The following is a 15,665-nucleotide window of genomic DNA, read 5'->3' on the forward strand; positions in this document are numbered from 1 at the left end:
TAACATTGCCTTTAAGATGAATTCATAATACTAAAAAGTTACACAGAAATATAAATAGAGTCCTGGAAAGGACAAGTTCCTTTAAAAATAGACATGAAAAGGTAATAAAAGAAAAATATGTTTCTAAGAGGTAAAAGGTCAGCTTTCGAGCCAGCTTTACTGGAACTGAAGCAAAACCTTGCTGATTCTAAAGGTTGCAGAAGAAAGTTTCTGGAATTTGTGAGGAAATACACCTCTCAAGCATCTTTAACCTTTTTCCCTAACAGCAGCAGATGGAATTTCTGTAATTTCCACAGTCAGTTTTGAGTAGACTACAGATGTGAAAGGTCTTGGGAAACAAGCTTTGTCAAGGAAGCAGCACAAGGTGAGGATCCTGAGCTTTCAAGCTTTTTAGACTGAGTGGTCCCTTTCTGTGTTACTTTGTGCTCACACCTTCTCTTTCACATTGTGCCCCACTCCCCTGCCTCCTCTACGTTGCCTGCTCCCATTCCCTTGCTTTCCCAAGCATCTGCCCCTCAAGCCCGCATGCAGGATCCTTGAGCGTAGTAATTTGTACCTGCCTCTTTCAACAAAAACATTGTTCCCAGACCTCTGGCAAAACTAGTCCCACTCCTCTCTCATCTACTCTCTCCAAAAGAGCACTACAAAGGTTGGATGGAATTCTTCTGAGGTTTCTCATGCTCCCACTGACCCCCACATACATCCTGGGCTTGATCTCCCCTCTTCCTCACATTCTTAAAGCTACTGTGCTCTGGGTAAACTGAACCAATAGCTCTTTGAGGAATATGGGTTATTCCAGGTGTTTAGAAAGAAGTCAGTTAGTTGAAAAAATAAAACACTGTGGTCTGAGAAAGATTCCTTTCTTTAAAAGAAAAATAAATAGATAAATTAAACCCCCAAACACTTGCAAGATATCTAGGAGACAAGCAGTCTATCTACGTAAACTCACACCCTGAAGCCAAGAAACGGTTGCTAGACAGCCAACTTCCAGAGGCAAGGCAGGGCACCAAGTGTCCTTCAGGGCCCTTGGGGTTCCATCAGCTCTTCTGATGTGCCTCCATTGTCTTTCACCACAAGGTACAAGATCCTTGCTCCCACAAAGCTGATGTGACAAGGTTCATTTAATGATTTAATCTCCTGGAACTTTCTCCCTGTGGGTGTTACTGTGAGAAGAAACTATTTAACTATTAAGTGTTATATTCCTGGCTTAATGATGTTTAGATAACTGGAAGGAACAGCAAGTTTCAACTGCGTGTTACATTTTACACAACAAAAAATAATAAGTGTTTCTATTTCAGAGCCTTTTATCAGAAAAGCACTTAGACTTTTAAATGTCAGACATATAAAGAATAGTAATTATTTTTGTCATCAGTCCTGATCGAAACTTTAGGGAGAATAAATGCTCTTGATCAAAAAAAAAAAATAAAAAAAAAAAATCTTAGCCACTTTTCTTAAGTGATTACTACCTACAACTTGTCTATCGCCCCCAGGAAGGACAGCTTAAGATAGTTCATCAGAAATACCCTAGTTGATTTATGAGATTGTAATTCCAGATTTTCAAGTATATTCAAAAAAATCGCTAATGCCCACGTTACTCTCCATATGCACAGTGAGCCTATATTTACATACCGAACATTTAGGTATCACATTCTTTTTAAACCTTTAACTGAGAAGCAATGCATGTATCACCTGTTAATCCTCAGTCCCAATAAATATGCTTCTCCTGTCTTTGCAGGCACAACATTTCATATAGGACCTAGAGGTTAAGTGGAAATTAATGTACAATCACCAATATCTTTCCCAGAAACCGTACTGCGGAGACAACATTGGCTCCAGTACTGCAGAACTTGTTCCAAACCAGGAGAAAGCTGCCCCCTGGTTCAGGGTGTCAGGGAGACTGAAGACCTGGCTGAAAAGGACATGGTATGAGTGCAAAGAAAGAACAGGGGAAAAGCCAGTGAAGGCTGGCCTGCCGTGGGACTGCGAAATGATGGCCCACAATGCTACTTCCAGATGACAGAAGGACCCCAGGTTAGGCTGTATTTCGACTGCAAGTCATTGTTGCAAGTACTCTGTAAGAAATAAAGTAATTGTAGGACTGTGTAATAATTGAAATGATCTTCTTGGTTTCCAGGCTGTTATTCTGAAATGTTTTCCGCAAGAAAATAGTCCTAATTTGCATGCATCTCACCAGCAAATCTTTAGTCACATAAACAACACCTGTTATCATCTTCTGCTGCGTTCTCCTATTCTGTTTTTCTTCCAAGTCATAAAAAGGTTGATGGACTCTTACTGGCACTACAGCTGATGGATCAGTCATGAAAATGCCTGAACCAATAAAGATCTGTAGCATAAAAAAATCAGTAAGATCTAAGAACTTAATTTGGCATATATGAGTTTAGCATATAGTAGAAAATTCTATTAATAGAAAATAGATCTCTTGTTCTTTTTACATTGAGCCAGCGAGACATTCTGCTAAATCAGGTTGCAGAGGTGCTGGGCCCCTATGAAAGGACTCCTTTTGAGATCAGCAAGTTTTAGTATTAGAGAAAATTAAAAAGAAAAGGACAGCAAAACATTTGGTATAATTGATTTGTTTTGAGGTTGGTGCTGGTTGATTTTCATCTTGACCAGGTCTTTCCCCTTGTTTCCTATAAACTGGTTATTCTGAAACTCAGCATAATACAGGCACACCGGTATCCTCAGCCAGGCAGAGCTTACTACATTATTAATGGCATTAATATTTTTATGGCGGCCACTGCCATTATTTATCCTCCCTTTTGGGTAGTGCTCAAGGGCGTTCTGAGGGACTGCCGGCCAGGCCGTGCCCTGCGGCCCACCACACGGCGGCCAGGACGAGGGGGCCCGGGCCGCCAATGGCCGCTGAGGGCCCAGCCCTCCCGCACTTGCTGCGGGCCGCTAACTGCCGTCTCCGTGCGGCCATGGGACACCTGTGAAGGCGGCTCCGGGGCTCCCCGGCATGCGGCCTGCCCTGCCCCTGGAGCGGGACTGCGCCTCAGCGCGGCCGGCGCCGCTGCCGCCGCTTCATCCGGGTCTCTCCGGCGCGGCCGTTGGAAGCATTCGAACCTTCCCAGCAGCCAATCACCGCAGGGCACCCCCACCCACTCAGCAACCTGCTCTCGGGTCCCGCAACGAGGCCTGTTCGTCTGCCCAGGAAACGCCTCCCGCCAATGGAAGACGTTCCCGCTATGAGCAGCAGTTGCGACACCCAATCGGAAAGGGAAGGCGTGGAAGCGCAGTCCAAATTGTGCGGGGAGGAGGGCGGGACATCTGGGAGAGATGCCGAATGAGGTGGAGGCTTACAGAGAGGCCGTGGGGCTGGCAGCCAATGGGCGGCTCACTTAGTTCGGCGGCTGGCTTTTTGAATTGGTGGCGGCGCCCGCTCATGGCGGAGGTTGTTTTTGCGGTTTGCGGTGAGGGGGCAGCCGGCTCTGGGCGCCGGCAGCGGGCGCGGTATGGCCGGGACAGCCGATCCCGGAGGGCGGTGGTGGGCTCGGGCGGGCTGGGTCGGGGCCGCGGCTGCTGGGGTGGGCAGGGGGTTGTGTCTGGGGCAGCCGTGAGAGCCGAGGGCCTGTGGGGGTGGCGGGGCCCGCTGCGGGCTGCAGGCCGGACCCTCGGGGCAGCGCGGAGGCGCCGGCTCGGTGGCACCTGCTGGCTCGGGGTGAGGGCGGCTGGCGGTGCCTGGGACTGCGCCGGCCGACTCGGCACAGCAGCCTGGTCACGCTGCCGGCGGGTTTCTCGGAAGGGAAACGGGCAGCACGGGAAGCTTTTAGATGTCCTTTCCCTGCTTTAAAAAACATACTTGAGTCTGTGGATGCTTTGTGACCTTCGGGCTTTCCACAAACCCTTGGGAGGTCATTTGTAAGTGTAGTGCTGGAGGGGCATTCGTGTCTGTCCGAGTCCTGTAGTGATGGTGTTCTGACTTTTAGATGTTTTTTTTTTTGTTTGTTTGTTTGTTTGGTTTTTTGTGTTTTTTTTTTTTTGGTTTTTTTTTTTTTTTTTGGTGTGAGGGTAAAGCTGTTGTGTTTCATGTCCCTGTGTGCAGTTTGTCTATTTCTGTATCTTGGCACTTCTGGTGTGTAAGTCCAGTAATATCCAGAAATATTATGTTATTAATTAATACATGACCATTAAAGCAGGGACTGTTTTAAAAATACACCCAGAATGGAACCCCATAAATATATTGGAAAAGCCATGAAGAAAATCAGTGCCTAGCCCTAAGTATGGGCTTCTCACAAATACACTGAAGTTCTCTGTGAGTTCATATACATGTTATTAGGTATAACGACAGCAGCATGACAGGAATCATATTGCTGTTATTTTAAAAAATAATCTTTAGGATTTAAATTTAATGGTACCCTTAACTGGAGGTGGTTAGGGTTTTTTTTTGGTCTGATTTTACATACGTCTGTGTGGTAATAATTATTAACAATATGGCTTGAGTCTTCAGCGATTAATGCTTCCCCCCACTCTTGCTGCTAAAGGAGAGGTAATTGTGTGACAGTTCCTAGTGCTATCTTTAGAACCTTCTGGTCAGGTGATCCCTAAAGACTCTTCTAGTTAAAAGTACTTTCTCCTTTTTCTAGGTCTAAAGTAGCTGGGTGCCTGGGACTTGATACTAGGAAACTTAATTCTGTGGAGCTCACACAGCTGTGTGTGCAACATAATTGCAGCTAGGGTGGCAATTCTGATAACTGAATATGCCTAGAATTGCCAGATTTGTGGTGTTGACTTACTGCTCGTGACTATATTAGGACTTACCTGATGTATTATGAATGTATGTGAATGCTGTCCAAGAGTCTTAAACGCAATTTCCTAAACTCTAGAAGATAAATTATTTTCCATATTGCCACTATGCTGGACACCCATTGCTTTTTGTCTTCTGATTTTTTTTTTTTTCTTTTTTGACAAGCATTGCACAACTTGAAAGATAGTATGTGCTAGTCTCTAGGGGTTTTACTACCTCATGAGTCCCCTTTCAGACAGTGCTTTAGGGCATTATTTGGGTGGCTACTGTTTTAAGGGGACTTTTACAGTCCTGAGGAGAATGACTTCAGTTAAAGTGGTACAGAAAGTCATTATACTGCAGCAGTTCAGATACAGTGGCTAATCTAGATAACTTCTGATATCGCTGTGCAAATACATACGTGATGAATCACAGGAAATACTTGCTTAGTGCTTCACAGACAAAAGAAAATGTGCTATGTGTTGGGCAGATGTCTTGGAACAAATTTACTGCTACAAGATTCAGGTAGCTACCTATACAAAATATGAGCGGAATAAGAGTTTTGCCTTTCTAGTACGTGACGAGGTTGTTTGATGGGCAGGGAGAGCCCAGGTTTAGCCTACCTGTGAGAAGACAGAAGGCCTCTTTATCTGGAGATGAATAGATACTTCTACTATATTTTAGTTAATGTAAGGTATTAGACTAGATCATACAGATAGACATAGATATGCTTATTACCTTTGTAAAGACTCATGCATTTTGAGAAATCTCGTGGATTTCTTGGGTACTGCTGGCTCTACTCCCTGAGAGGTCATTTTTAGGTAATCACAGTAACTCTAGCCAGCTCACCTGAAAAATCAAATGTTAGCAAGATACTTTGTGTACCCTGAAGTGAAACTTCAGCAGGAGAATTGACGATGCTAATCTTGGTCTCAAATCTAGCTTATAATAGTTTATCACTGAAGCAAGCAAGTGCTTTTAGTTTGTTGGTGTTTTGTGGTAAAACTTATTAAAAATAATACTAGAGTTACTGTTTTCCTGGTGCTCAGAGTTGAAGTACTCTCTCTGCAGCTTTCTGTGCAAATGAAATATTTGTGGTGGTAAGTAGCCTGCTCAGAACCATTTCTGCAACAGGATTGTTGTCAGTCCTTTCTATCAGTTGTGTGACTCCTGAAAGAGCATTAGAACTACGCCATCAGTGTGAGTGGGGTTTTAATAAGAGTATAAATCTTTTGTTTTCAGAAGTTACTTCTGACTTTTTAGTCACAGAGCTCTTAGAATGAGCTTTTTGCAACTGTAACATAGTTATGTATCTTATCTTCTAGCTGTTGAAGAAAGAAACAAGACATAATCATGGCTGACAACAGTACGGTGGTATCTGAAGCCGGGAGGAGCCTCTTGGCTGATTCTTCTGTTCTTGATTCAAAAATTATAGAAACCTCCAAAGAGAATTTATTTCCTGGGTCTGCTTTGGATGTTGAAGGTAATGGGAGAAACTTATTTTAAGACTACTATGTTTTTGTAATGACTACTTACTTTGTAGGCATTAAGTAGTTTTGAAAAACCAAAGTGCTTTGATGAACTACAGGATTGTGTGTAGGGTAGCTAAAAGGGTGTTGATTTGGTATCCTTTCACCAACAAAGGGACTTCCTTAATTTTTAACTCACCTTATTATAAAAATTTGGGGTTGCAGCCATGAGATCAAGTGAGTCTTCTGGCTGATGCATAGAAAGCTGTTAGTTGCAATTGATGCCTTTTCTGTGGAATAAATTGTTCCAGGTGATATTTTGACACCAGTGTTTGGAAACTACAGCTGCTCTGCTCTGTACAGGTAGACCTTAGAGATGAATAGTCTTGAGCTTGAAATTAATTCAAGAACAAATCTTGAAATTAAAAAACAACAAAAAAGATATATTGTTATTTTGCAATGCAGTAGCCAAAATCCAGTGGTGGTCTTTTGGTGCAAATGACATGGAAGCAACAACGCTTGTCCCTCCTTCCTAATATTTTGAAAGCTTCCTAATACATGGAGAAAAAGAACAAGATACTGAACTTCAGTTCAGATATTCCTTGGTGAAACTGAGCAGCCACTAGGAAGTAATAAAATTTGTCAGCCAGGAACACAGAAGCTAGAAAAGATACCAGCTGTCTATTTTCCAGCAAGTCTTGGTATCTAATTATGCTAGAAGCATTAAGTCAATTTTGTAATTTTTTGTTTTATTTTATTTCTTCATTTTCCTCCTTGCCCACACTGACTCTTCTTGCACGTTCTTGCTTTGACTGTAAGGTAACCAGTCATGAATTGCAGGATCTTGTTTCATGAAATACTGGGCAGTTTAGGTTCTATGGTCAATTGGGTATGCTGTAATTAAAGGACCGGCTTCTTGAGGTAACATTTATTTTCAGGTTTGTTCCTGATAGACAAGGTATCTTGGAAGAATGCAGTCTGCCTGTATTGTTCTATGTGTTATTGCTTGATTTAGGTCTAACGTGGATTTTTCTATTAAAATATTCTTATCCTTGTTTCTCTGTAAACAGAAGAAATGCCTCAAATAGAAACAAGAGTGGTTTTGGTTCAGGAAGCAGGGAAACATAAGGAGCTTCTGAAAGCCTTGGAGGTATGTGGGTTTAAGATAAAACAGTCACGGGGATGAGATGGTATGCTTTTAGACTTCTGGTAGCCAGTCCGGTTCTGTACTAAAGTTCTGCTTTTCCACAGACCATTAAGATAATGGAAGTACCAGTTATAAAGATAAAGAAAACTAGTCCTGGTAAATCAGAAGAAAAACTAATAAAAAGTATTATTCATATGGTATGTCATGCAATTAAAGCACATGTGATTGCATGCAGCTTGTTGTACTTCACTGGAACTGAAATGTGCACACTTTATATTAAATGGGCATAGTGGCTGCAGTGTATGCTAATGTTACTGATGGTGTCACTTAAAGCTTGTCAAAATAGGCACTTTTTTAATGAATACTCTCAAATATGGAAGTTGCATCTGCAGCTGTCTTCTAACATGGGGATAGAAATATTGATGGGGGTGTTCAACTGCATGCTAACAGTCAACAAATAAGTTTTTGCTATGAACTGACTCGTAACTGCTTAATTGACTTTCAGTTGAAAGCTGCGTTTAAGCTTAGATGTAAAAGTGGTTCTCCATTTTTTTCATGTAAAAAACATGGAAAATTTGCAATTAATGATTGAAACTGGAATAGATCAAATTTTTAGAACCCTTAAAATTATCAAGCAATGAACAAAATTGACTTCTGTACTTTAGATCTTACGCAGCATGGATCTTGCTGTTGTAAGCTGGATCCTACTTTTTAGTAGCATCCAGAATTACCTTATGCTGTTCCAACAGTCTGAAATTGAATTACTCTTTTGTGCTTGGTTTGTTTGGGTTTTTTTTTCTGTCTGTAGATATTTCCCATACTATATTATCAGTGTGAACTGATACGTAAACTACTATAGTAACTAGAATTCTTATTTTTCAGAAGCAGGAATTGCTTTAAGATATTTATTTTTTTTAGGTGCAGTTCATAGCTATTCTTATGCTAGAGAACAGTTGCATCTCATTCAGCTTTCACAAGTCCTGGGAGTCTGTCTCTGAAATCTCAATTGTACATTTTCTGAATGGCCCAAAATAAAAGTCAGTTGAATCTTGACAGTAATGCAAGTTATGTTGCCTGAATAACGCCTTCCCCTTTGTTCCCATGCATCAAGGAAATTAAAGTGCCCTACATAAAGACAGACACAATAGAAGAGCTTGGAGATTCTGATTCCCCAGAATTTGAAACTATCTTTGTTGTGTCAGACTTCCAAGATTGTATCTTTAACAACCTCTGCAAAGCAGATTGCCGTGTCATTGGACCTCCAGTAGTACTGCACTGTGCACGAAAAGGAGAGGTATGTGCTTTCTGTTGAAATCAGCTGAGCAGTTCACTGATGTGGTGAGTTCTAAACATTAAGCGTACAAAATAAAATCTATTTTCCTTTGCCAATCAATCATAAATATTCGTAGCAAGAGAAGAGCAAGTTTCTAATACTGTGTTAGGATATTGCATGTAGTGAAAAACAGACAGTATGGCTACAACTACTGCAGTAGCTGTGGGAGTTGTTGACCCACTAGTTGGGGATTGCACCATTAGGAAAGGCAGCACACAAATGATGCTCCAGCAGACGATTTATATTTCCAAAGGTTGTCACATAGAGGGCATGAACTGGGGAGGGGGGGGGCGGAAAAAGGATGGAGTGCTACGTGGAACTTGGGGTTGCTCTAGTTTATCAGAATGCTGGCAGGTCTGGAGCTGAGGTATAACTGAATACACAGACTTGGAGTAGTGTCCGATGCATTTTAATACTAGGAACAATAGTACTGTATTAAAGATAATGTTAAAACTAATGGAAGCAATATGCTTTTCACTAATAAGCTTACTTCTTACTTGCAGCCTTTACCTTTCTCCTGTCGTCCCCTGTACTGTGCAAGTATGTTGAACTTGGTACTGTGCTTTACAGGATTCAGAAAGAAAGATGAATTAGTAAGACTGTCTTTCTTTTATATTTTTTTCTTAAAACTGTGTTAAGTTTATTTTCAAAATACTCTTCTGTTTTCTCACCCATAGGGTTTAGCCATGACTAGAGCTCATGACTGCAGGGAATGAATTGTTTATTTTTTTTGTTTTGTTGCATGTCCAGAGGCAGTGAAGTTTTTGAGGATGGGAACAAAATTGTTTCCTTGTTCAAGTAGTGTTGTCCATACTTCTGTCACTTTTTTTATTGAGTGATGTTAAACAGCTCTGTTTCAGCAGGGCTTAAAGATGTGTAGGTTGAGGTTTCAGATAAGATGATGTTTACCCAATACTGTCCTCTTATTTGTATGGTAGTAGTGTGGTCAAGTAAAGCCGAGTAGTCTTGTTCAGAGCATGTGCAGACATGCTAGCTCGCTGCCATGCTATCAGGACTTCAGTCTTGATGTATCTAGGTATGAAGTGGTTTGATACTCCAGTACTTTGCTTTTTCTCAATGGTGCAGTTGGCACCTAATGTCCCTGTTGAATGAATGGGAATTGACAGTGTGGGTCCACACCTTCATCAGGAAAAAAAAACCCAAACCCAACCCAAAACAAAAGCCTTTGCTCAGTGTTAGGAGTAGTTAGGTTTTATCTGCTAGATTCAAATTCTTATGTAAATTCTGGCAATTACCCTTTCAGGTACAATTGACTAAATCAATGAGCTAAACGTGCTTCAAATCTGTTTTGCATGAAAATGTGAAGCATTATGTATCATGATCATGAGAGGCTGTATTAAGGTTTTTTTTTTTTTTTTAGAAAAATTTAGTAGTTCTGATATATCAGCTGTACTGTCTCCTGTAGATGTGAACAAGTTTAAGAACAAATAGGAGCATTTCTATTCCTAGACATTTGATGTGACTTCCTGTAGCTTGGTTTGTAAACTATTTTTGTACTGCTTTCTGTATAGTATGCTTCAAAAGATATACTGAAAACTTATTTCATCTTTATTTCTCAGGTTAAACTAGTGACCTTGGTTCATCATATGGGTGGAATTATTCGAAGGGACTTTAGCTCAAAAGTTACACATCTGGTGGCTCACTCGACACATGGAGAAAAATTCAGAGTATGTAAACTTGAGTGGGCACTTAATAGAAACTTTCAGAATTTGTCTCCTGCAGGCCAAGTCTGTAAATTATACTTCAGCTGTAAGTTGCTAGGTTTTTTCGTGTACTAACAGCAATGTCTTGCAATGGTAAGGTCATCTCCATCTGGTGTTGAGCTTTTGACATGTTTTTGTCTCTGAGATCTAAATAATATGAATTGCCTGAGTGCAGGGATTTTTGAAATAGACAAGTATAGTAAATAACAAGAACCAAAATGCCCAAGTACTGATTACATCAATATCTACTGATGTTGTCAGTATACTTAAGACTTGATGAACAGGTGTTTATATATAAACACGCCTGCTTCTTTTTCCTGTCCAAACAATGAACCTTGAGGTAATTTACAAAAAACTTTAGTACTCAATTTGTGTGCATCTTCTTTTAAAAATTACTTTTAACTTGTATATAAAGATGCAAATCTTCCTTTATGTATGACTGGTGGATGTTGGTTTTCTTTTTTTTTTTTTTCCCTCCTCTCTGACAATCTACCAAAAGGGGATCTTGCAGGACACTATGTCCAGCTGAGAAGTAAATATGAGTTTATAGGTTTTTATTCCGTGGAATATGACATAGAAATGCTCATGTCCCTTGATTCTTCCTTGTTTGAATTGTTAGTAAGCTGTTGCTTTTTTCCTAGTCTGTCTTATCTTCCATTTAGAAGAGAAGGTGTACTTTCAAACTGTTCACACCCCTTTCTGCCAACTCAAAGGGGAAAAGTAGGAAAACTTCACAATCTCTCCCATGCAGTCATGGAAGTTTCCTTTGGAATAGTCACTTTCTCTTTGGTAAAAGCAGGCTGGGATGTTTGTCTTCGTACAAAGTACCAAAAGCAGAAAAAAGGTCCTGTACTCCACTGGAACAGGGATTTGGTTTTGTGCTTTTGTGAGTGATGAAGGATATCAGACTAATACAACGGTGCACTTCTAAGTTCCAAAATAACTATTGATCTGATCTCCTAGTCACTGAAAAATTAATACATTCTAAGTTTTGGGAGTTAGTTGGATGCAATTCTTGAAGGAATATGTTCACTTTTTGCACTATCTGTCTAGAAAATTATAAGCTAAGTTACAAATTTTTCTTGGCATGGGAAGACTTAATGGGAAATACTTGGTACAACTTGTGCTTTTCCTGTTTTATAGGCTGCTGTAAGTCTTGGTACTCCTATCCTGAAAGCTGAGTGGATTTATAAGGCTTGGGAGAAAAGGAACGAAATGTAGGTGTTTATTTTTCTTCAGCCTTAACACTGCAGGTGAACAGGATGCGAGGTTATGAGCTTCTGTTTAAATAGTGACGTAGCACTGCTTTAGTGACCTTTTTGTGCAATTCTTTTTTTGTTGTGTTTATTTTTCTCTTTTTCAGTGATTTCTGTGCAGCTGATGATGACTTCAGAGATCAGTTTAAGGTTCTTCCCTTCCAGGATTGCATGTTAAGTTTCCTTGGATTCTCTGACGATGAGAAAGCTAACATGGAAGAAATGACAGAAATGCAAGGTTATTGTTTATACAAGTTGGTCTGTGGGAAGAATGGTGTTTGTAGCTGATAAATGTCACTGAAGTGGAAATGCTGGATCATGAATCCTGCAGTATTAGGATTCTTCAACTTGGAGAGCTATAAATTGATTTTTAGGTGTCATGTATGCATAAGTTCTGGTAGCTGTTGAAAAATTCAGACTTCTGAGGCTGATTGAAACTAGAGAATTTAAAAAGAAGTGATTGCAGGATGCTTGAAGATATCCTGGAAAACCTGCTACATAATATGTATATTCTGCTTCCGTTTTGTAGTACGTATTTTTACATAATCCACAGAAAGCATTGACATTGATAGGACTCATTGCTGGTGAAACACCTGATTGGAAGTGTTCCATTTTTCAATAATGTAGTACAATGTTAATAGTTACGTTGACAGTAATGATGTAACAGACAACTTACAAGTCTTCAGTCTTGTATTGCTAGAGTTGCATGTAACAGAACTGTAGGCATGGGAACAGAGCAAGCTTGCAACAGCAAGGCTTCCTCAAAAGAGATGAAAGGTGGCTCAGATGGCTTTATCTCCCCCCACCCCCCCACCTGTTTACCTAAAGCTGCTTATAAGATTGTGACATGCACAGGTTCTAGCTTATGGATGCCTTTAGGGTGAGTACTCCTGGCTTGCTCTTCCAAGAAGCAAGAAAAGTTTTGCAGAAGAATATTGTTTATTGCTGGACAGGTTTAAATGCCTTCTGAATTCTGTGTACTTCTGACTTTTCAATGTGTAGTTTGCTACTGCATGTTACATCCCGTTTCCTTAAAGCTGTCCACTGCTGATAATAACAGCGTGTTATGTAAGCCCAACAACTGATCAGCTCGCAAGAGCTCATCTCTCTTTGGCTCTTGTCTCTTTAATGATAGGTGCCACAGCACTACCAAGTGAGCTATTAATTTCTAACAATAATGTTCTTTAGTCTTGCTAATTTGCCTTTTTTTATCTAGGAGGACAGTATTTACCAGTTGGTGATGAAAGGTGTACACATTTAGTCGTTGAAGAAAGTACAGTAAAAGATCTTCCATTTGAGCCTTTAGAAAAACTGTACGTTGTAAAGCAAGAGGTTAGTGCTGACATACTGTTGAAAGAACATTGCTATGTAATACTCGGTATCTGAGATACTAAACGCAAACGTTTGGCTTACTCTGAAAAAATGTATGCAGACTGCCTTGCTATTAATATATATTATTTTGAGTATTTTTAGGTTTGGGTGAATCCCTGTAATGTGTTCTTAATATGTGTTTTCTTTTTTTTCCTTTAGTGGTTCTGGGGAAGCATTCAAATGGATGCCAGAGCTGGAGAATCCATGTATTTATTTGAGAAGGTATGTTGAACTCTGTCACGTAATGCGCAGCATGTATGTGCTAATCTTACCCCCAAATCCAATAGTATGTGTAGGGTCAGAGATCAAATGTTTTAGTGGCGTTTAAGTTCCAGATAATCTATTAGAAATTTTATTCATATAATACTAATCTGGAAAAAACCCTTTTTTCTGCTTCCCAAAGGCTGAACTTATTTTTAGTTAAACAAAATACTGGTGTGGCTTCCAGTTAAAAAAAAAAAAAAAAAAAAAAAAAAAAAAGCTTCACCCATTTTCCTTCTGAAAGAACTCCTCTTCCCTAAGAAGAGTTGTGCTGGTCTTTGCAGTTAATTTACCTTTGCACTGAGTTGAGCTGGACACAGTGGGTAAAACCACTAAACTATACTTTCTTTTGCTACAGCCAGAGAGTCCTGGCCTCAAGAAGTCTGTGTCATTACTTTCTCTGAATACTCCAAACAGCAATCGCAAAAGACGCCGTTTGAAAGAAACTCTTGCACAACTGACCAGAGAAACAGATATGTCGCCATTCCCTCCTCGGAAACGCCCGTCAGCCGAACATTCGCTTTCTATTGGGTCCTTGCTGGATATTTCTAACACTCCAGAGTCGAGCACTACCAGTGGAGGTAGAGCTAAAAACTTCCATTCAGACACACTTGCAATGTTGAAGAGCTCTCTGCATACAAGTGGTAACGGTAGTGGTAGGGAAGTCTTACAGGTTTTGCTGCATGTTTGCTAAGTAATTCCAGACTTTCATCTTTTCAAACTGTGCAGAAAGCAGAATTAGAGTGAAGAGTTCAGACAGACGCCTGGCTGCCTCTTGTCGTCACAGTAAGCATATTTGTATCTGAGGGAAAACAAGGAAAAAATATGGAGTTATAAATATGAAGTACAGTACAGTGTTATTCCAAAATGCTTCAAATACTCTGCTGGAAATCTGCAGCAAATAAGCAATGTAGCTGAAAGTAAATCATCTAAAAACTCTCTCTGGTAGTATACTTGGAGAAAGGAGGACAAAGGTTCTTTTCTAAAGGAATTAAAGGGAAAATTCCTGCAAAGCCCATTCCTAGGTCTTTGAAGTGTTCTGTTGAGGTAAGACTATTTGTGCTAGCAAACTATCTTGTCAAAAACTTCACAAGGATATAAATCACCAGCTGGTTTTGATGAGTTAACTGGCATCATATAGAGGAGGTATCTCGAGTTACTACTGTTTTAAAAAGGCCCCTGTAACACAAGTCAAAAAAGAAATCTCAGTAAGGCACAACCTGTAAGTGATAATTCAGAAGAAACACAGGAAAGATCAGATTACTCTCAAAGACCAGCTTTCTTGGATCATGCTAGTGCTGTTGTAATCCCTGCTACGTAATTTGCTTCTAATCCAACGTCAGCAGAAAGTTTCAGAAAAAGTGGTATCTTGAAGACAACTGGAAAGGTACTTATTTCATAGTAACTGTGACAGTAATGAACTTTGACACCAGAATGAGCACGTACAGGTCTCTGATGTCCAAGTGTCTAAAACTAACGGACTGCTCCAGGTCCAATTGGCTTTAGCTTTAAGAGAAATTATTCCCTATGTTCCTCCCAGAGTACGGTGAAATGTTTCATGCAAGGACTGATTTTAATAAATGGTTTTGAGCTACGTACCTACTGTATGTATAAATAATGTTCAGCACCTAATCCTCACTCCCTACTAAACATAATAGGGTGAAGTCATTGACCACTAGTTTCAGACTAATTTTGAGGAATAATATTACTGTTGTTCTATAATTAGGCTGTAATAAAGAAAGCGATTTTCTAGGAAGAGCTCTGATAACTATAGAATGTTCTTCAAAATAGCCTTTATTAAAAAAAACCAAACAACTATCTTCATTTAAAAGTTCTGAAGTTCCTATTTCATGTTGTTGAGGGTGAGCATTTTTTGGGACTCTGTTGTAATAAAGCTTTATTTTTCTTTTGGGAATATCTTTTCATCAGAAACACCAAAATCCTGTGCAAAGCCTTCAAAAAACTCGACTCCTCTTCCGCTGAAGCAGTCTGCAAGATGGCAGGTTGCAAAGGAATTGTATCAGACAGAAAGTAACTACGTTGATATTCTAACAACAATCATTCAGGTAAGCTGGTTTTAAAGCAAGTACAGGTCAATTGTAATAAGACTTTTAGTGTTCATAGGCTGAAAATGGTCATTGATGTAATGTGCAGGCTTTTGAGGGCTTGGGTGCATGATGACAATGTAAACAATCTCATGTAATTTTGCTGGCGTATAAAAATGTTTAGTTTTCGTTAATAATAAAGGCTGGAAAATACAATTTCTAATCTGGGATTGGCAGTGGAACTTCAGTTTGCATGGAAATTCCAAACCAGAAAAAATAGGGTCTTCATGACTCAGATTTTTAAGATATTAG

At 39.9% G+C, this 15,665-nt stretch overlaps 1 protein-coding gene across 6 annotated transcripts in view; it reads left to right on the forward strand.

The window, feature by feature from the left end:
* ECT2 (epithelial cell transforming 2) overlaps positions 1–15,665 on the forward strand; it is a 47,156-nt gene that overhangs the window by 1,665 nt on the left and 29,826 nt on the right. For 2 of the 6 annotated variants that reach the window (XM_080409521.1, XM_080409525.1), the window contains exons 2-15: positions 267–364; positions 1,736–3,434; positions 6,073–6,230; positions 7,287–7,366; positions 7,468–7,560; positions 8,475–8,657; positions 9,200–9,289; positions 10,277–10,384; positions 11,564–11,637; positions 11,784–11,914; positions 12,893–13,008; positions 13,207–13,269; positions 13,667–13,889; positions 15,238–15,374. In XM_080409521.1, the coding sequence (XP_080265647.1) occupies positions 6,101–6,230; positions 7,287–7,366; positions 7,468–7,560; positions 8,475–8,657; positions 9,200–9,289; positions 10,277–10,384; positions 11,564–11,637; positions 11,784–11,914; positions 12,893–13,008; positions 13,207–13,269; positions 13,667–13,889; positions 15,238–15,374 (1,428 nt within the window). In that variant the 5' untranslated portion in view covers positions 267–364; positions 1,736–3,434; positions 6,073–6,100. Of the gene's footprint in view, positions 1–266; positions 365–1,735; positions 3,435–3,615; positions 3,883–6,072; positions 6,231–7,286; positions 7,367–7,467; positions 7,561–8,474; positions 8,658–9,199; positions 9,290–10,276; positions 10,385–11,563; positions 11,638–11,783; positions 11,915–12,892; positions 13,009–13,206; positions 13,270–13,666; positions 13,890–15,237; positions 15,375–15,665 lie in introns of those variants that run through there. The other 4 variants (XM_080409522.1, XM_080409520.1, XM_080409524.1 and 1 more) reach the window with 4 other exon arrangements.

Source organism: Falco punctatus (genome assembly GCF_963210335.1).
Source record: "Falco punctatus genome assembly, chromosome: 13".
NCBI lineage: Eukaryota > Metazoa > Chordata > Aves > Falconiformes > Falconidae > Falco > Falco punctatus.